Source organism: Geospiza fortis, unplaced genomic scaffold (genome assembly GCF_000277835.1).
Source record: "Geospiza fortis unplaced genomic scaffold, GeoFor_1.0 scaffold121, whole genome shotgun sequence".
Classification (NCBI taxonomy): domain Eukaryota; kingdom Metazoa; phylum Chordata; class Aves; order Passeriformes; family Thraupidae; genus Geospiza; species Geospiza fortis.
Window position 1 is genome coordinate 4,226,094 of NW_005054346.1, and position 21,640 is coordinate 4,247,733.

The window sequence follows — 21,640 nt, forward strand, 5'->3', positions numbered from 1 at the left end:
CTGAATGGAAGTCGTCATTCTCCACCATGTTCAAAAATTCTTCCTCTGTAGATCAGGGAGCTCCTAATCTCTGGAGCAAGTGTTGGTGTTGAAGCAGGAGCAGCCAGAGGAATGTAATTGTTTCTGATGCATGAGACAGTCATTGTCAATCAGCCTGCATTGCAGGTGTCAACAAAAGCAAGGTGAGACTCCAAGGTGCAGGACATTTTTGCCTGTTCTGATCCATGGGGCGGAGAGCAGGCAGTCTGTCCCCAGGTTTCCTATCACCTGTCTGCAGGCTTTGGGGGACGATGTGGTGCCTGAGGTGACTTGCACAAAAGAGGAAAGAAATAGCTGCAATTGTAAAAGTACTTCATTCAATGAAAAAACATTTCCAGATGACAGGGAGCAGAGAAGTCCAGTGTCTCTTCATCTGGCAGTTTTCTTCATTCCCTCCCTGAAGTCTTTGAATCTCCGTTCAGGCTCTAAAGGAGACTCCAAAAGGTAGAGCTCCACTGCTGAAAACCTTTCAACCCCAAGAAAGAGGTTGAGAATATTAATATGAAAGCAAAAGAGATGATTTGGAAGGGTTTAAAGATCAAGAACTTTTCAATGTCATTTCTATTCAAAGCATTTCAAACAGCAAAAAATATTCAAGTTTGGAGAGCTTTAAGTGTATAAAGCCTTTTTTCTGGATTACATTATTTCCTCATATGACTTGATATACAGTTAAATATGTAATTAGAAATAAATATATCATGATGATACACCTCTGGTCTTTCATGAAATCTGGCACCCTACATAGCTAATGTGTGGATTCACTCCTTTTTACCAGAGGGAATACTCTGTATTCATTTCCTCTGTAAAACCCTATAAAGAATTGGGTGTCTAGAAACACACTATCTATTGCAACGAGTGCTGTAGGTTCAACAAAATTGCTAGGAAACAAGTGAGAATCCTGGAAACTGCAAAGTCTACACAATCGTCTCCTTATTTATTGTTTCCTACATAAATTCTTTATCAATGAGCACCTAGGGACTTTTTTTCACTCGCATCAGCTTTACAACTCCGTATTTCCATTTATTACATTGCAATTATTTCCGATGAAAAAGGTGGTGTGTTTTAGTGGTGTTAGTTTACAATATTTTAATAAAAATGCATTACTCCTCTATGAAAAAGAAAAATCCCCCATCAGCTATTTTCAAGCAGCACCTCTAGACTGAAACTAACAGACCAAAGGAGAAAACACCAGTAACTATAAAATATTCTTAGCCCAGAGGTATGAGAATCTGCCAATTTCAGATCATGAAGAAACAAGCGCCTAAGAGATTACAACCTTATTTATCCTTTTTGCTTACAGACCTCCTGTGGAGTCCCATATCCATTGTCTGTGGACAAAACCCAAAAATCATTAAAGTAAGAAGATTTTCTGAAAGACTTAAAACCAAAAGCAAACATCTAACTCTTTCAGGCACTCTATTACAAGAGTAAATTGGACATCCCCCCATGTTTGATAAAGGAGTTGAAGACTTTATATGATATTTCAGGCATGCTACCTGGCAGTCATGTTCCTGTGAAATTGAGTACATTTCCTCAGGAATTCCTGGTGGTGAAGTGTGAATTCTCATTAATGTGGGGCTGTGTGTAATCTCACAACTGACCAATGAAGCCTCTTTATAGTGGACAATGAAAACCAGACAGGCAGTATGGAAAACAGGGGAAGAGGAATCAGAAAGACCTACACAGTCCCAAACCCTAAGCAGCTTTCGTGACTGCACAAACACCATTGAAACGTCCCATTTGTGATGCTGAATCACAGAAAACCCAAGCAAACTTGACAGCACTCTTGCTTCCATGGATGACATGGCAGGTATAAATAAAATGGGCCAAGGCACAATCCCAGCACTCCAGGGTAAGTGGTGTGTCTGCCATGGCTCCCACCTCAGCACCTATGTTTGCCTTATCTCTCTCCCAGCACAGACAAAACAGGGTGAGCTCATGTGCTCAGGCTCCTGGGCACAATCCCTGACCTGTGCTGTGTCCACCATTGGTGGTCAACACGGCCTTTTCAGATTACAGTAAAGCTTTTGATATTGTCTGTCGCAGTATCCTTCTGGACAAAATGTCCAGCACACAGATGGACTCTATGACTCTATGAAAAACATGACAGTAATATGCACACACAATGGGAAAAACAGAGGATGATGCTCAAACTCATCTTCAGGCCCTGTTGGGTTCATCAGTCCAGACAAGGCTACTGAAACTCTGCAATGCACACAAGTGTGTGTTCAACATGAGGATGTCCTGCTAATATGACTGATACATGCAAAGCATTGGAGGGGAATGGCAAACTGTTCTTTCTAGGACTTTCATAATCCATTTTAGCTGCCAGTGGAAAGATGAGGAGATTAAAAATATTCTGAAGTCTTTTGTGCTTTTTTCCTTGGTATCTAATGACTTCAAACATATTATAAATGTACATCCTATAATTAATAATTAGATAAGATTGCTAGGGAGAGTTATAGAAGTACTATTGTTAATGATCTATCATATGATAATGTTAATATAATTGCACATTGTGCCATATCAATACAATTTTATATTAATATTCTAGCTTGCATTAGAAAAAATTTCCATGATTAAAAAAAAGTAGACTCTGATATACGCTCTGGTATAACAAGCCCAGATTAAAGTATCATCTTTACATCACTATGTAGGATTTGCACAAGAAAATAAAAAAGCTAAGGCAAAAAAAATCTTGTAATAGGAATATTTCTCAAGGTAATAACAAATTTTTTAAAATTATGTCTATTAAACTTTCTGCTTGCAAGGACCTGTCCCATTTTATCTGTTGATAAATTGTAGCACTTGTTAAACTTGGTAGCATGAGGCTTATACAGTCCACATTACAAGTGAACAAGACAGCCCAGATAACAAGAATGATTTTTGAAGACTGAAGTGTGTTTAAATGAGGCTGCAGTTTGAGCCCACAAATGAGCATGCTCTAAAAATAAAGGGGAAGCTCAGAATGTGTGCTGAACTTAGTAGGTGCCCCTCCCTGCCCATGGCAGGTACGAGGGAACTAGGTGCCCTCTAAAGCCCCTTCCAACCCAAACCATTCTATGACTCCAAAAACCCTGTGTAGGGACCATGGGATATGACACATACTTAGTCCCAGATGCTCTCCTGAATTTTGGGTGGGAAAAGGAATTTTGAAATATGTTTATTGGGGAAGCTGAAGTAAATCGCCCTAGTAAACTTGTGTGCTTTTTTTTTCCTAAGAAGTAATCTTCTTCTCTATTTGGAAGTTTAAGGAATAGCATTAAAGTTCCTTTCTAAAGTAAGTTAGGTGGTCTGGGGTAGCTGTTATTGCTAATTAGGCCTAAGACCCTTTTCAGGCAAAACAAAATAAGTACACGCAAAAGAAGAGAGAAATCAACACCAGAGCCAAAAAAAATTGCAAGTGCACCTTCTAGCACAGCCTCTTATTTGTGAGATCAGTAGTGGGCAAGGCATAGATTTCTTTAACTTGCTCCCACTCTTGGTCATCTGTATACATAACAAAACATGTAGCAAATTAATTTCAGCTGCCTAAAGCAATGACAGAAGTCAGAGTCATGTCAGGGAAGGAAAATATGTCTCTTTTCATAGTTAAACCAGATCTCACTGAAAAAGTGGTAGAGAAAATTAGAAAATGAAGTGGAGAAGTAAAGGAAGTGCAAAGCTTTCAGTCCAGTTGTGTTCTAGACTCAGCTCCTCTTTGGGTGGGTTTGGAGAATGCACCTTTATGTGAGGTTACTGGTAGAATTATGGTCCCAGGAAGAGGAAAGGGAGAAGAAATAATAACAAAACACTTGGGTCTTTCCAGTTCACTCCTGCTTGCTGAGGTAAAAATCAGTATCAAGGGAGGGGACCTTGGCAATCCCTGGCCATTAGTGATAAGAGATACCAAGATGAACTTTGTAAGAAAAACCTCCAGGCAAGACAAGGATATTTCAAACACCCACAAGACTTCACTCTTGAAAACTTCTTTTGGGAATCAGCATATTACTTGAATAAACACTCAAGATGGCATCTGGTATAATTGACCAGGATGTAACTTTAGCTTTCTGCATTGATCTTTATATTTTAATTTACTATTAAAATATAATATTTTTATATTATGCGTGTATGTGTGTGAAGATATCAGGTACATTATAAGTTAGGTAACAAGATAAAAATAAATTAAATAACTCATACGTAAAAATGGAAACGATCATGTTCTTTTAAGAGGCTGTTTAATTACCTATCAATTTTACTGTCATTCACAATGATTATCAATTAATCTACATAGCATTAATTTACATAGGAGGTAATGGAAAGTTGAGCTAGAAAGTTTCACATCACTAGGAATGATTTCTTGAAAAATCTTTACTTATAGCATAGATTCAGACAGATCCAGTAGATGTCTTTTGCCACATCTGATTTATTTAATTATCATTTTCAGACTAACATTAGCATTATGGAACAACACCATTATTCCTCATTCTTTTCCTTCCCTGGAGACAATTGTTTCAACTTAAGCCTTCTAGACGGGTGAAAAAAAATTAAATTTGCTTCTCAGGCTTCTACTTTAAGATGATTTTGTCCTTTCAGAACAGTTACTGACATCAGATATAAACTTACAAACTGAAAGTAATTCACATAAGTCTCCCTTTCAAGACCTCTAAAAATCTTACCCATTTAACTCATAAGCAAAACACAGCAAAGAAATGCCTCAAGCATCCATTTCACTCAGTGTCTACCTATTCTGAACCTTCAGAGTACACAAAAATCCTTATAGTTACTTATTCCTGGACATACCCTCACACAACCTGTTCTCATCTGTACTTGTTGCTTTTCTTTCAATGACAAGTTCTCACTTCTTTTGTTCTATAAAAGTGTATTAAAAGTGTCTAACTTAGGCAAGTTAGACAACCACTGAAAAATTTAAACTTAAAAAAGGCAAATTCACTAGGTAACTCTATGTATAAACTTACTAATGTAATATTGTAAAGCATAATTTCTTAGGTTTTTATCAACATGCATCTTGACTGCACTCATGTACAAACTTCTTATCAATCTCAGTATACAGTAGTGCCACCCAAACTCTGCTCCCTGGAACCTTGTCTATAATCCCTCCCCACTTTCCTTCCTCCCCGTGGAGCTATTCACACACCTAATCTGTGAATGAAGAGTGTTATGGTAGTCATCTCATTTGGCAAGCTTGGAAGCAGCAGAAGAACTACGCCTGCATCACCACTGCAGCTCAGTGCCTTTTCCTACACAATGCATCCAAGGATTTTGCATGAACTGGGCTCTTTCCATGCCCAGCGCCTTCCACAGGAGAGCTGAGAGGAGATAAGTATTTATGGCAAAGGATGGAACAGTCCCTTAACAAGTCCACCACGCCCTGTTGTCAAATGCATCACCAATATGGGTGCAACAGGGGAAAGCACATCCTGAGCTAGAACTCACACTTCTGGTGGGATTCCCTGCTCTGCTTTGAAGAATAAAAAGGAAACAGCTACATTTTTAACAGTTTCCATAATACTAGATAGAAAACCAAGTATGGTCACAAGATGAGCAGATTTATTACAGAATTTGAGCAAGAAGACATAGCTACAAAAAGCTATGAAGGCAAGATTTGCAGAACACAGGGCTTTTAAAATTTTGCACTGTAATCTTCCAGTATAAAAATCTGTTTTCCTAGAAAACCTCATCTGTCTTTCTGTGCATAGCTCTGAGACTGTAGTGGTTTTGGTTTGCCAATTTGAGATTTCCCAGCCAATGCACCAATTAATGTGTTGGGTTCAATGCTGGCTGAATGTTATTGCACACTGCTAGATACTGTAGGGCAGCAGACAGAAATGGGATTACAGGGAGGAGACCATGCCTGATATGGTGAAGAAACTCTCAGCAGCTCCTCTCAGAAAAAAAAAACACTTCTGTGGGTGGCTCCAGTGGAAAACCAGCACAGAGATCAAGTTGTTCCATGAGTGCATATGCACTTCCTTCCTCAGTGAAAATCAAATAATTTCCTCAAATCTTGAGGAGTATGGGTTGCTTCACTGCTTGTTTAGTGAAATCCTTCCCCTGGTATCTCCTATCTCCCTAGGAAAAAACAGAGAGCATTGTAAATCACTGGAGACTGCATTTGAGAAAAGAATTCTTTCTGCAGTCCAGTCACATTCAGGCAACAAATTTCAGTGGAAGAGCTAGGCTGTGGATTTAGTACATGATTAAAAGAAAAATGTCCTGTCAGTGGAAGCTCACACAGAGATGGGTTTTAATCAGTGGATATTTTTCCCCCATATAAGAAAGTCTGAGCACACGGGTATCAACTACAACATGCAGAAAGAATGATGCTGCTGAGCAGGAGTGAGCACACATTTATTGCTGTTAGGCTCAGTGAGACTGCAGCGGGATGCTCACCTCTGGTTTGCCTGTGTCTTTTACACTACATGTGCAGGCTAAGGAATAAGTAAAATAGTAAAACATCTTTACTTCAAATCATATCTGAATGTAAAAGTCAGTTAGAGAACTGTGTTTTCGGAAATTAAAAAAACATAACAACACAACCAAACCAAGACAAAAAAATCCAGCAAAGTCAAGCCTATCCAGAGCTGTCAATCACCATGTGAACTCCTAGCCTAGAGAAGAAGATAATTTCCTTGGTTGGTTTATCAACTTCACAGCTGGAGCAAATCTGATGCAGCAAAGCTCTTTGCACTAAATTGCAGCTTGGCAGAAAGGCACAAATTTTATTCCACCTTCCAAGTAAACTATCATGCCCTGATTCCCATGGGCAGTTGAAAGCTGGTGAATGTCTTGAGAGGCATGAAGACAAATATCTTAGGAAAAAATGTGCTCTGGCCTTTGGAATTTCCAGGATCTTTGGTGTCCCAGTAGCTCATCTAAGAGTTAAAGGTTTCCAATGATATAGTCAAGAAAATATCCCTAAAGTTCAAAGCAAATACTGCTTTCACTTTTCTTAATGAAAATGTTTGATTTACGTGTTCCCTAAAAAAAGGTTTAGATTGGCAATCTCTGTTACATTTTTCACTTTATTCTCTTACAATTTCCAAATGCCTGGTGCAACATTCAGCATTCAGCTCAGCTCTAAAGATAGCATGTAGGCATACAAGTTCGTTGAGGCACTTAACCGGTCTTTAGCTCCTTCACCACCTCTCCTGCTTATTTGCAGAGGTGCTCACTTGTATAGGAATCAATAATCACCATGTTTACTGTGCACTGGGCTGCTGCAGTTCCCTCATCAGTGCTAGTTCAGGTTTACTTCAGAAATGAAGTCCAATGATGGAAACTAATCAAAATGAAGGTGTCTATCTGAGAATTGCAGTAACTAAGTTGCAGACATTTAGTCTATGGCAGTGTTTCTGCCATGGGCATGGCAATTATGGGCAGAGGTTGAAGGGGGGAAACCAACTATTTTCCAAATTTCCCATTTACTTCCAGTTCTTCTGCATAATTTGCACTGAAATATTAATGAGCTCCATAAAAATTAAAATAAACAATCATGTTTTATTTTTACTACAAGTGCTTTTGTGTAAATAAAAATATTTCAGAATTCCTCCACAGATTTTTACTAACATTTTTAACAATTCAGAAATTGTCACAGTAATTTTCAATGTTGTGTAAAATGGCAAGCACCTCTATACCAAGTACTAGAAAATATGTAGAACAATTAAGTTCTCATGTAGATTAACTGTCAAGGTGAGGGCACTTCTATATTGCTAATGCTTGAACTTCTGTCTGCTATCCCCTCAGTCTCAGCCAGCACTGGTGCAGAAGTTGGCCAAGATTTTTTGACAAATCTTTATCATAATAGTTAACAAACGAAAATGCAAGTAGCTATAATATTATGGTTTTCAGTTCCTTTTAAATGAGCTGCTTGAAAAAGCAGACATCCCTGGATTGACAACTAAGATGAAAAACCACAGATTTACCTTGATCCTGTCTCACATAGCTGCTTTATTGACCCAGACTGGTAATTAGACAAATATACTTGTGTATTTTACTATCTACACACTGCCATGAATAATGATGTCTAACTAAATTTAGCAAGAAAGGATAAAGGCATTTCTACAATGTTAGTGTGGATGTAGTCTCTCACTATTTTTCTTTCTCTTGGTTATATGTTTATAACACTGAAGGCTCGTAAATGGCAAAGGTGAAATGGGCCGTATGCATCCCTGAACCAACACCACAAACAGTGGAGGAACTGCACAAGGCATAGATTATGATACAAACACAATGACACAACTACAACAAAGCATTGGAGGTAAATTCAAATTTGCACAAACCTCTGCAGCCTCTTTGCAGTCTGTTTCAGAGATTGGCAACTCCTCTGTAATATTGCCCAGGTTGACAAAATAATTCTGATTTTCAATAATCTGGTGATCTCACAAAACTTACAAATAAATCTGTGAGAAGCCAACAGCTCACCATAACTGTCTATTCACATGGCCAAGAGACAAGTGCTCCTGGCTATTTTTGTGTTTATTGTTGTTGTGATGATGATGCTTATGATGATGGTTGTGATGAAGAGCAGGCATATCTTTCATACCCTTTTCTGAAGAAATGCTGAAGTTCTGCTCTGCAGACAATTTAAAAAGTTAATTTCCACACCACTTTGCAATTGTTTGTTATGAAAAAGAAGACCAGCTCTTTTCTAAATGAAAAATGTAGAAAGGATGCAAACTAAAATTAAAAAAAAAATATGTAATACCTTGAGGACAACTATATTTTACTCATGTAATTCCTGTAGCTCTTAACTCTAAATTACCTCAGGCTTTTTTATCGTATGTAAATATCGACTGGCTTTCTGAATCAATCACATGTCACTCAAGGAAATGGAATGAGAGCAAGGAACCTGCTTGAGCACTGGTGTCAGCCCCTACAGGGATTTTCTTTGGGGAACACCATACACGATATTCTTCCTTGCGTTCTTTTCTGTCCAATTATAAAAATAGCAGGGCCATAACTAATGGGAAAAAGGGGCTGCTGCAATGCCCCAGGGGAGCCACATTATTTATTGATATCATTAAACCTTTTGTTACATTTAAATAAATAGGAACCAAACTGCAGCTCTGGCTGACTGAAGGCAGGGGCAAAAGCTGCTTTGCAACCTCTTTTGGAGCAATTCCTGGAGCTTTCCCAACTGCATAGAGAAGATCATCTAAACATCAGGGATAGAGGAAGAGCCATCCAAATCAACCCAAAAAAGCATTCAAATTTATGGGTCAGTAGTAAAAGCTTGGTAAATGACCTGAAATACATTACTGAAATACAGCACTGACCATGATCATAGTCTCTATAGCTCAGTAGTCACAGTGTTTCCCTTGATTAATTATTTACACAAGACTCATAACCTCCATTTTAATGTCTGTTGTGCTAAATATCTTTTTAAATTAAATTCTATTTTTCTCTGATGATGAAAAAAAAGTACTTAGGTCTACCAAATGTCATAATTAATTCTTATGTCAAACAATCAACATTTGGCAGATTCTTTGAAGACAGCAGGGCAGAAACAATTCACAAAGCAAGACAGTTGCATGGAGTCAGTATGAGGCACTGATTGGCGACAGATATTCAGAAATTAAGTCAGATCCTTGCTTATCATTTCCCTATGGATGTGATGCTTGTGTGTACTGGAAAGAAGAATAGAGATTACGAACATCAGAAAACTGTGAGGAAAAAGAAAGAGAGATAGAGTCCTCACAAACAAGAGGATGCAATGATCTTTATGACAAAAATGATTTTATTATTATGAATAATAACAATAATGAAAATTCAAAAGATTTGAAATCTTCATGCCCGGTTAATTAAAGCAGGATAACCCTGCAAATGTATGGATGACAAGTCTAAGAATACTAACAAGTAGATTTTTAAAAGTATTTAGCATCAATATATAACAATAATTATGAATCTTTTGGGCAGGTAGGGACCATTTTTATAGAAAATGAATGAAAATCTTGGGCTGCATAGGGCAAAGTACTGCCATCAGATGAAGGGAGGTGATCCTGCCCCTCTGCTCAGCACTGCTGAGACCTCACCTGCAGCCCTGGGCCCAGGTCTTGAATGGATGGAGCCAGAATCTTCTCAGTGGTGTCCAGTGCCAGGAGCAGGGACAATGGGTGCAAACTGGAACACAGGAGGTTCCCTCTGAACACCAGAAAACACTTTTTCAGTGTGAGGGTTATCAAGCCAAGGCACAGGTTGCTCAGGGAGATTGTGGAGTCTCTTTCCTTGGAGATGTTCAGAAGCTGTTTGGACACAATCCTGGGGAGGCTGCTCTAGTGCACCCAGCTAAGTGTGAGGGGGGTTGGATCAGATGATCTCCAGAGGTCTCTTCCCACCTCAACCCTTCTGTGTGATTTTGTAATATGAAAGTTGCAAATTTTCTACTAGTGGTAGACATTTTACTGAGCATTCAGACACTGTTGGAAGCTGCTTTAGAGGCCTGTTGCCTCTTAGGGAAAGCATTCAACATTTATAAATTCATGAGTTGAAAGAAGCACTGGGAAGGCATTTTTTTTGGATGTACACTTTAGCAGATGGTGACTCTGCTCACAGTGACCACAGTATCCAGTTCCAAATTTGGCTACCAGGAGTGCTTCTTCTTATATTTCTGATATTACAACTTCATTATATTCTGAAGAAAGTAATGCATTTTTCTATTTTAATGTATGTTTTGTGCTTGGCAGTGTATTTGATAAGCTATCCACCGCTGATAACTTTACCTTAGGCAGATATCCTCACTGCTTTTTACTTCACTATGGAAAATTTTCAATACTGTTAATCTCCCTATATCACATCTTTGTCTGAATTTATACATGGCTCTGCAAGAGAGAGTTTGGGATCTATCTTTGTGTCTATTCCTCCTCTGTTGGTCCAGCAGGCAGCCTGAGGGTTACAATAATTGACACTGATGAGAGGCAACAGATGGACCTCCACAAAGTAAACCAGAAGATTCCTTCAAAATATCCTGAATTTGCATCAACATGCCAAAGAGCTTGCATGTTTTGCATGTTGTTAGACTTAGGGTTTTCACTTTCTTTGCTTCCCCCCATCTTTCAGTGGTCTAGATTTTAGGTCATCCTTCTATACCTTGATGAGAATGGGAGGAAAGGTAACTTCACCTTGTCCAACGCAGCATTGAATGAAAGTAATGTCTCCTGGCCCAGAAACATCTAGTTGTGTCAGCCCATTGCTCTGCCAAAATTTCTTAATTTTGCTTCTTCAGCACTGATGAAGTCATGTGGCTGCTAATTCCAGAGTTAGCACAGTGAACCCTGGCTTGGGGCTTCGTGCTGCGCTGTGTTGATGTCATATTAGGCTCTGGGTCTAATACAAATCTCTCTGCAATAACTTGGATAACTTTTTAATGTTCAGGCTATTGAAGCCAGTGTGTACCTGGCATTCAATACTCTCAGTGTGCATTAACTATTTTCAAATAACAACAAAAGTTTATGAAGTGTCTTTCTCAAAGATGCTAAGCTGTCACTATTTTGACTGTATTATTAGTTTGTTCCCGGAAAATTGAGGTTTCTGTAATGACAATCTGCCTTGCATTTTAAAGGTGTTGCGCAGAAGAATTTATTCATGAAAATAATATATATATTATGCCCTACAGCAAATAAATATAGATTTTAAACACAACATTAACTATAGTTATTCTTTACTATTAATTGCATCCCATTCTCTCATACTTCTCTTGATTCTCCCTCAATTTAAAGAAGTGTTTAACATCTTCAGCTGCCAATTACTTACACAGGCACCCAGAATCAGGATGAGATACAAAGTTACTGGTTCATCAATAAAAACATATTTTTAGAAACAACTATAAAGCAGATATAATAATAGCTTTACTGCATTAAAATTAAATAAATAGCTGTTAAGCCTATTTCCTGAAGCAGGGTTTAATGTAGTTGCAGCTGCAGCAGTCTCTGCATATAAAACCCTTTATACCAGTTAAAAAAATAAAAATAAAAAGTCACCTTTCAAAAATGCTGCTAGTGAGTTATGTATCTCGACAGGTATCCAATACTTACCCCTCAGAGGTGTTTCTTCTCTCAGAGGCTCTAACTCCCTACCAAATGGAAGTGCTTGTATTCCCAGTCATTTGGACAAAGCTTAGCATGATAAAATGATTTGTTATGCCAATAAAGATTTTTTTACACTGTAAAATGGTTTGTTACACTACTATTGCTACATAAAAATGTTATGAAAATTAAGTAGGTAGTAAGGTCCAAAAAGGAATAGTCTGCTTTTGGGACTAGCTACCAGGAAAAGGTAAAAAGAATGATCTCATGATCTACATACAGTTCCCCAGTCCTTTGAAAAGACAACCTAAATGACCTTTTAACCAACAACTGAAATTGGTACTCCAATTAGGAAAAGAAGTTATGCATCCAAAATGGATGGGAGCTTTCTCAAGTCAGTAGTATTCAGAAAATGGAAGGAAACTGCAAGTTATTTGATAATCCAGGTGGTGACTTCTGTATTGTGGCATGGTACATGAAACAAGCCTAAATTAAAATTCAGAATGAAAACTGAAGTACAGATTCATGATATGTTAATCATAACATGTCATGGATGGTGTAGCAAGATAGTAAAACTGGAGGAAAGCCTCACATTTTGTACAGTATTTTAATTTTAGCATTGTTTATATAAATCAAAGCACTATCTGAAATGGGAAACTATTTAATTCACAGTCATGCCTCATAAGTTCCAGGCACATTTTAAATTTTCAATTTAATTAAAATTTTGAATTTTTATTTAATCCAGCACAGCAATCAGTCAGTTCTTTAGAAAGGAAAGGCCAGTTACATCTTTCAATTTATTACAGAATTTCTATATTTTTAAATTTGACATTTTTAGTTTGTATACATTAATTGTGTTTATTCTAATATTCTAATATTAATATTTGTATTCCTGCCATTTGACAGAACTGTACTGCACTGATAAGTGCAGCAAACACTTCTTGTGATCAACAACCAGCTGTATTTTAAAATAATTTTAAAAATCATTTTAAATTAACCAGTGAGATTTATTCCACAGATGCTTTTTACTTTGCCAGTGGTAGTATAAACCAGATTGTTAGTAAACAGCTTGAAATACTGAACACATCAGAAATATGCATCCCTTCTGGCTGCTCAGACCAGGTAGCTCGCCTGACTAGCAGGTGTGGACTGCAGACTGCGCCTCTTCTCCCACTGTCTAACAGGGTCATGGTTAGGACCATGAGCCACAAGCATTTATGTTCTCAAAATAGGTATATTTTGAGATATACCTATAGATATACCCCTGGATATCTGGGGTGATCGATCCTGTGTGCAACCACTTAGAGTCAGCCAGTTGCACTGCACTACCCACAGCTATGAAGAGAAAGAGCTGCCACTTCTAGGAGATCGCACACAGCTCATGCCAAACAACCTATTAACCATAAGCAGAAGCAGCCAAGAGGAAAAACTGTGGGCAAGACTGGGATGTTGCTCCCAAAGCAACTGATTGAGTCCAAGCACTTCCCTGCACTGCAAACTTTTATACAAATTCTTGTAATTGCATTTTTTCACTGGTGTTGCACCAAATGTGGACAATGGAGGTAGAGTGTTTTGATAATGCAGAGTTCAAGGAGAGAAAAAAACCATGGCTAAATATGAACACATACTTTAATTCCTAATATTTTTTTGACCTTTTTCAAGGATCAATCCATATCTGAGTCTGGGAAGAAACTTAGCTATGTATCATGTAAAATACATTTACAATCAGGGCTGAATAAATGGCATCATTGATTGTGAACAACAGAAAGGTTTAGGCAAATTAATTTTGGGCAAATCTGCTTTGCTTGGCTCTACATCTCAATGAATGAGAGCCAAAGGCTCAAGTTAATTTCCACTTATCCTAATTATGGACAGAATGGGTATTAGGCCTCTACAGAGCTTGAAGAGATATAAGGAAAGAAAGGAACAGTGCACATTTTAATAATTTGTATATAATTCTCTAATTCAAAACACAATTAAAAATCTCTGCTGTCACAGACATATTTTATCAAAAATCATTTTGCTAGGATTTTTCTCCTGAGAAGCTGAGGCCTCAGAAACAAAATGTAAACAATAATTATCTGCTGCTGTGGAATGCAACAGGTGCATCTTTGATTGGTCTCATTTGGTTGTTTTTAATTAATGGCCAACAGTCCAGCTGGCTCAGACTCTGGTCAGTCACAAGATTTTATTATCATTCCTTTCCTTTCCTTCCTAGCCTTCTGATGAAATCCTTTCTTCTATTCTTTAGTATAGTTTTAATATATCATTTTCTTTTAATATAATATATATCATAAAATAATAAATCAACTTTCTGAAACATGGAGTCAAGATTCTCATCTCTTCCCTCGTCCTGGGACCCCTGTGAACATCACCACACTCTGCATTCATCCATCAGCCACTACACCCCCTTTCCAGGACAAGCAACAAGAGCAGGCTGGGCGTGAAAGAACCGATGGAATCCCAGCAGGAGAAGAACCATGAACTTACGGAGAGGAGTATTTGGATAGCGCTGTGAATGACCTCTAGGTACTGGAAATCAATGATGCAGCCTGTCACGGAGACGTAGGAGTAATCCTCCAGGATGCCAGGGGAAGAAGGACGCACCACCCTTCGTATGCAGCCGGGCCCGTGCTCCCGCCACCAGGAGCGGTGCATGGAGATGTTAAAGGTCATGAGATCCGTTTCCTAGGAGAGGGAGGGGAAAAAGTGTGAACACATTTGACTTTCTGTTTTTAAGGTAAAGAAAGAGGAAATAAAGGATCTTTTCTATTATAAGGGCAATGAGGAAATTATCCTTAATCCTCACCCCAGTAATTCTAGTATGAAAGTAGAATGTTAAAGCGGAGAGAGGGAATGGCAAATATTCATTGATTATTTTGCATTTGTGCACAGGAACTTCTGCCTGGCATAAGAATCATCCTACCAGGTACTGTACAAACACATGTTCCCTTGGACTTATGGCCTGAAAAGCAATTTTAATGTTACTTTATTAGAATGTCACTTAAGGACTCTTCTTTTTTTTTTTTTTTTTAACAGACAATAGAACCAATTTTACCTTATGGTACTGGAGACAACCTAAATGAAATTTACATCATCTTTGATGATTTCCACCATCAGATTCAAATGAGATGTCTCCAGCACCCTGCTCTCTTTTCTTCCCTCTGCACCTCATCCAGATTATGAACCTCTCAGCTTAGAGAAGGGACCTACATTTGTGAATTTATCTGGGTTTGAAATAAAAGCAGTAAGTTCTCTTCACACAAATCATCTTCCACATCAGATATTAAACCTACCCAGATGAGTACTGGTTGCACTCTAACTCACACAGGATGTATAATGTCTGTACATTTTAGTAAACATCATACCACTTCCATGTGGAGCAGCAAAAGTGGTAAACCTACTAATGTACTAAAAATTTCCTAAGAGCTTACCTATGAAGTACAAGCAGGAAAATTCATTTGAATTAACAAAAAAATTTGGTTCTTTGGGTCATGTATAAAAAACCACATGTATTAAAAAAAATAAAAATTCACTCAAGTTGAATGAATGTCATTTAAATGTGAAAAACACCCAAGCCTCCTTACTGGAGATAAATGAGAGTTGAGTAATACTGATACTTTAAACAATTAATTCAGATTTATGTTACCATGTTTCCCATTCTGAACTCCAAGTAAAAAATGTCTGCAAAATTGTCAGCCCTATGCCCACAAAATACCCCTGCCTTCCATACAAGTGCTCAAGTTTGTGAGCACTGCCATGACACCAATTTGCCATTTGCATCCCACAAATATGTCCTGTCTGGGGCCATTTACTTCTACCCTGACCAAAGGGAAATTCAGCCCAGACTCCAGTTGCAGAAGTAGTTAATTTGTTATTTTCCTTCATTAATTGGCTTTATTCTGGCCACACCTGAAAATTAACATGGGAATTAAATCCTGACATCCTCACTATATCCTGGTAATCAGTAAGAAATCTGCCTTTGTGATCAGCTGGTTTTTTCTCCACCGCTTCTCTACCCTTTAAATACAGAGCTGCTAGATTTCCAAATGCATTATTTCAAGTTGATGAGGCATTTGTCTTTTGACTTTGCATGTCAATCCTTGATACTGGTTTAGAAAATTTTCAGCTGCAACATGAAAACAGCTTGTGAAGTAAGAAGCTGACAAACAACACAGTTTAATGAAAATATAATCATAAATATAGAAGTCACAGGAAACAGCCAGGGAGAGCTTTCTTTGTACAACAATGCCAGAGATTGCACAGTATTATTAAGTGCTTTTAAAGATTGTCAACGCAAAGGAATGCCAGTTGTCAAGCAGCACACTCATATTCCATCTAACCTAGCTCAGAAGCCCTTTGCTGAGAAGGAATATGGATTACTGAGTTAGTGTGTATCAAATATTGTGAGGTAACACTTTGTTATAACAACTGTGGGAATAAATTGTGATGTCCATGGTGTTGGTGTCACAGCTTCCTTTGCTCTTGAAGGTTTATTTATCCTTTATTGTTTTTTGTCTTTATGTTTTCAAAATTATAGTCTGTTACAGTATTCATACTTGGCTAGTTCACAGCCAATGACAAAATTCGATAGGGAAACAGCTATGTTACATTTTACATGCCAACACATGTAAAATGTAACATTTTGCATATGAACAGTAGAAACCCTTTATAAATAAAATCTTTCATTTCTGGAATACTGTTACGTGTGGCTCTTGGGGTGATTAAAAAAAATGCTTACATGATGGTCATGTTCATGTTTCAAGGTTGCTGGTGATTCAGGTAAAAAGGAAACAGCAATAACCCCTCCCCCCCCACCCTGCGCCAAAAAAACCCCCAAAAAACTCCCCCAACCAAAAAGCCATCACAGCAGTTGCTACCTTTCTAAAAATAAATTCTCATTCAGAAATTCTGGATAAAGTCTAAAAGAGGGGATTTTCATAATTACTTTTTACTTTGTGTATTACATCCTGAGCTCTCAAAGCAGGTAAAAGCAGATAATGATGGCCCAGCAAGGATCAGTTTTAGAAATGCAAACAAAACCACTTGGTGCATTATCTTGACCTCTGAAATATCACTTCACAAAATGGCAGCCATAAGCCGTTCAAGCTGATAAATGTTAAGCTGCTAATCAATAAAAGAAAGCCTGACAACAGAAAAATCAATTTTTACTTTTTTTTTTTTGGCAGCTGAAACACTTCTCACTAACTACTTGGAGAGTCTTAATCCGTAAAGTGAGTCAAATGAAACAAGCATTAAAAAAAATTAACCTGTATCTTTATAGTCATTTACAGAACCATAGAAAATTCAAAGACTCATTGCTGGGATGTACAGGTTTTAAATATCAGTGAACTCCTGAGAGTGTTTTGGTATTTGTAGATTCACAGCTTGGAAACTCTGAGCACGCTGGAAAACCTGCTGCCCAAGTAGCTTATTTTCAGCTCCATGTTAATTAAAGTTAAGAATTTTCAGAAAGTACAAGGAGATGTCTAAAGTTTTTCAATAGATCATTTACTATCTTCCAATTTTTCACATTAAAAAAAATTGCCTAAAATGTTTAATCATCAGTGACAATTCAAATGTTTATTTCTTAGGAAAAAAATGATGCTGTTTCAAAGCAAGAGACTCTTTTGAGCTCTGTACAAGAGAAACCAAGTTGTCCTTCTAACTAACTCAGTCTGGATTCATTTAAAAGTTGAAATTTCTATCCTGGATGTAAAATTGCTCTCTTCTGAGCATGTATCTTGACTTTAATTCCATACATCAGCAGATAAACTATACTTCCTCAGCTGATAACCTCTCAGATAGACACCATGAACAGAGAGAGGGCAGAACACAGGTAACAGGTATTCCAGAAAAATTGTGAGACTTAAAGAAGTGACACAGGAAAGTGAAATCCCATCTCTACTCCTCCCTTCTTTAGTCAGCATTAAAGCAATACTCCAATCTCTGGTAAGAAGTTTGCTCCTGAGTACAGGATCAGCCCCATAATCATACTTTACTGATGTAGAGTCCCAATTCACTGTCTACAGTGTTTTAAGCCTTTAAACTATATATAGGATTTGTGTTGGCTGTCAGCCCAAGGATTAATTTTGATTATTATTGGAAAGCATTGCTATGGCAGATACATTCTTTTAAGGTGAGATGTAATCCCTGTGAGTCTGAGTAATGCTGTTTCCAAGTGCTTGGGGATAATGTTTAATTTCATTATATCTGCTTAAATTCTACATTTGGTTTCAAGTGGACATTTTCTATAGGACAGGGCTTTGAGCAACCTGATCTAGTGAAAGATGTCCCTGCCCATAGCAGGGAGGTTGGTCTAGATGATCTTTGAAGGTGCCTTTTGATCCAAAGCATTCTGTTAATTTTTTTATTCAATTTTTAGGTGGTGAATCTGGGTAAAATTTAACAAATCATAGCATAAGATGGCTGATTTTGAAACTACAGAATAATAACAGGTATGATGTTCCTTTCATTTATTTGTGTAAAATTTACACACAGTATCTATAACAAGAACACAAAAAATTAATGAGAAATTAGGACTACCTAAAATCACTAGTTTTAAGGAAAACAAAAAGAAGGCACTGAAACTCCAGGGAGAAAACCCAATGTACCAAGACTGCCTTGCATAACAAACAAATATTATGCTGTGACATGATTACCACCACAGCTATTTGTTCTTTCAGTGTGCTTCTGCTTTATGACATGTAATTTTCTCTTTCTTTCACTCCTTGCTGGCATTTAAAAATTCACTCTTAGGAAAAGTGTAACAAAAACAGTGCTTTGAGCAGGATGGAGGAAAATACCTTTTTTCCTTCAGAAAAGAGCAGTCAACACTTGAAATTTTATAGACAAGTGAAAGAGCACAAAGGCCTGGCAAAATGTAATGTTAGAGATCTTGACTTTATTGTTGCTTGTGTGGTACTTAGCCCTTCCTAATCCTTTTTATTTTATTGATACATACTATATTGCTTATTATAAATGGACATTAGGCTGAGGCATTAAATATTCCCATTCAATTTCCTAAGTGTAACAAGGATGCTCTGTTCTGATTTGCTACACATATTTTGTTTAAGCAGTGAGAAGAAAAGATTTTCAATCAAACACTTGCTCAACAGGTAATAAAAATTTATATGCATAATGCTAGAAAAGGAATAGCACATTTCCTTGCAATTCCCTAGATCCAATTATGTTTGTAATTAAGATGCAGGGTTGTTGGCAGCGACAAGGGACACACACATTCCTTAGTATCTAATCTCAAGGAGACCTTAATCCTCATTAGATACGAATGATGCATCCCAGTGTTAATGAAATCCACTCTAATTGCGCAAGTACTTGGCAACATGACCATCAGCTATTAGCCAAAGACCCCCATTGGCAGCACCACCTTACTTTTCCACCCTGTTTTTACTTGAAGCAACAGGTTCTGATCCCAGCTTGCTCTGTGTGTGACCAGTTACATTCCATCTCCTCTCACTACTGCTGAACAAACAGTTTTGAAGGCCTGGGCAGACAATACTGAAGAAGAGTGAGGCCATTTCCCATCTCCAAATGGGGAATTTTGCATCACTAGCCCCCACACTGTCTTTATTGGGATGACAATTTTTGATTATTGACTAATTTTTTTTTCTGCTGGTTTTTAATTTAAACGCTTGTCTCAATGTTACACTGATGGCCTTTACCTATTCCATGAGCTAGAGGTTGAAGGTAGCCCACTCAATAATTGTGGTAGCCCACTCAACCGCTAATGGGATAGGACAATGAACCATGCTGATTCCAGGCTGCTCAAAATATAATACACTCAGCATCTTCACCTCATCCTGAGCACTCTGGAGAATAAATGACATGAAGAGCATTCTTAAATTGAAGCTTATGGGTAAACTCTATTGGGGCTATTCCTCTGTCTGCACTGGATGTCAGACAAGACATAGTAAATTCATCTCTGTGCTAGGAGTGCACACTAAACCAGAGAAATTGTGATATACTTAAATTTATTACCACTAAAAAAGAAAATTTACAGTATCAAAATCTTCATAGACAATGAGGTAACCCTATCATCGTGGGCTGAGAATGGTTAAAAGAGGTACAGAGGCAAAGTAATTCTTGGTTGGTGTGATTAGAGGCTCATGGTTCCCACTGACAGAGTTTAGAAGTTCACAGCCTGGCATCAGACCATGACTACAGGGAAAGATTTCCATATCAGGCATAATTTTTTTTCCCAAATCTATCTACACTACAATACTTTTTAACCATTTGCCGACAGGCTACCCTCCACATCTACAACCCTCCAAAAAAAAAAAGTATGAGTTATGCTTACCAAGTACTGGCTTTTCCTTCTTTTACTACTTTTATTCCTTCAACTATGGAGGGTGTTGCCAGATTTTATTTTTTACAAGTGAACATAATAATTTTGGAAAATGTATTTGGAAATTAGGCAGATCTACCTATGTTATAAAAAGTTTACTTGCATTGCTTTATTTGCTACATGCTCAGGGATCTGCATACTCTTTTGCAAAGCAAGCAATTGTAAAATTAGATTTACCAAAATTACTAGAAAAGTGGAATGTCTCTAGGAAGCCAGAAGGCAAGAAATCAACAAGAGAAGCATACTCCTGTCTTAATTCAGTCTCAGTATCAGTTGCAAGAAAAAATTATGATAACTAGCAAGGGGATGTTTTTGAAGCTTGTTGCCCCTGAAGATGAGCTCTGATCTTTGGCAATGCTCAAATCCCAGCTCCACGTCTTTTCCTTGTTCAACTTCCCTTTTGTGGCAGTGTCTCTGTCTGAGAAACAGCCCAGAGAGGTAACAGGTATGGCAGGAAAAAGCCTCAACGCACAAGGAAAAAGGGGATTTTTGAGATGGAGTGATTGGATCAATATGAGTCTTACCTACCACTTGTCACAGGAAATTCAACATGGACACAAACAAGTCACAACTGCCCAGAAAAGCTGTTGTGCTTCAGTGAAGTCCTTGACATGTGATTAAGCTGAGCACCTAGTTTGAAAATTGCTCTCACCTATTACCTCTGATGATCCAAGCTATGACAGAACACAGATTTGGAGCGATGCCAAACTCTGAGACTGCTTTGAGTTTTGAAGACTGAGAATATGACAAGGGTTTGTATAAAGTCAAGTCAAAGGTTTGTGCAGATTGGTGAGTCCCTCACTCAAGCCATGCCTGATTTTGACTGAAATGAAGAAGCAAGGCAGGACTGAAATGTAACATAGTGAAGAATTAGAAACATCTTTGGCAAGCCATGTACAGCCACCTATACCAATGATGTAGGAAAACATAGCAGGCCAAAGAAATGGGAAAGGATAAAAAAGGCTTGAAACATCTTGGTGTACAAAAATGGGAAACCAGTATAATATGGGCCATAAAAAAATCTGCCCAAAATGTTTATAAACTACAAGCATTTGAAAAGGGAGTTTATAACATAAAACAATTTCAAGACTCAGCAAGAACATTTTAGCTTTGTTGTTGCTGTTGCTGTTTTTGAGCAAAATTGCTGAGATCCCTATGGAGTCATTCATACATTTGAAATATCACAAAATTAAAATTTGATGCTTGAAAAATA

The 21,640-nt window shown here is 37.7% G+C and overlaps 1 protein-coding gene across 1 annotated transcript in view; it reads right to left on the minus strand.

Annotated features, from left to right (window-relative positions):
- Nucleotides 1–21,640, minus strand: part of NKAIN3 (sodium/potassium transporting ATPase interacting 3) — a 195,619-nt gene that overhangs the window by 77,366 nt on the left and 96,613 nt on the right. The window contains exon 5 of the mRNA XM_031058628.1: nt 14,553–14,750. Coding sequence (XP_030914488.1) covers nt 14,553–14,750 — 198 coding nt within the window. The remainder of the gene's footprint in view (nt 1–14,552; nt 14,751–21,640) is intronic.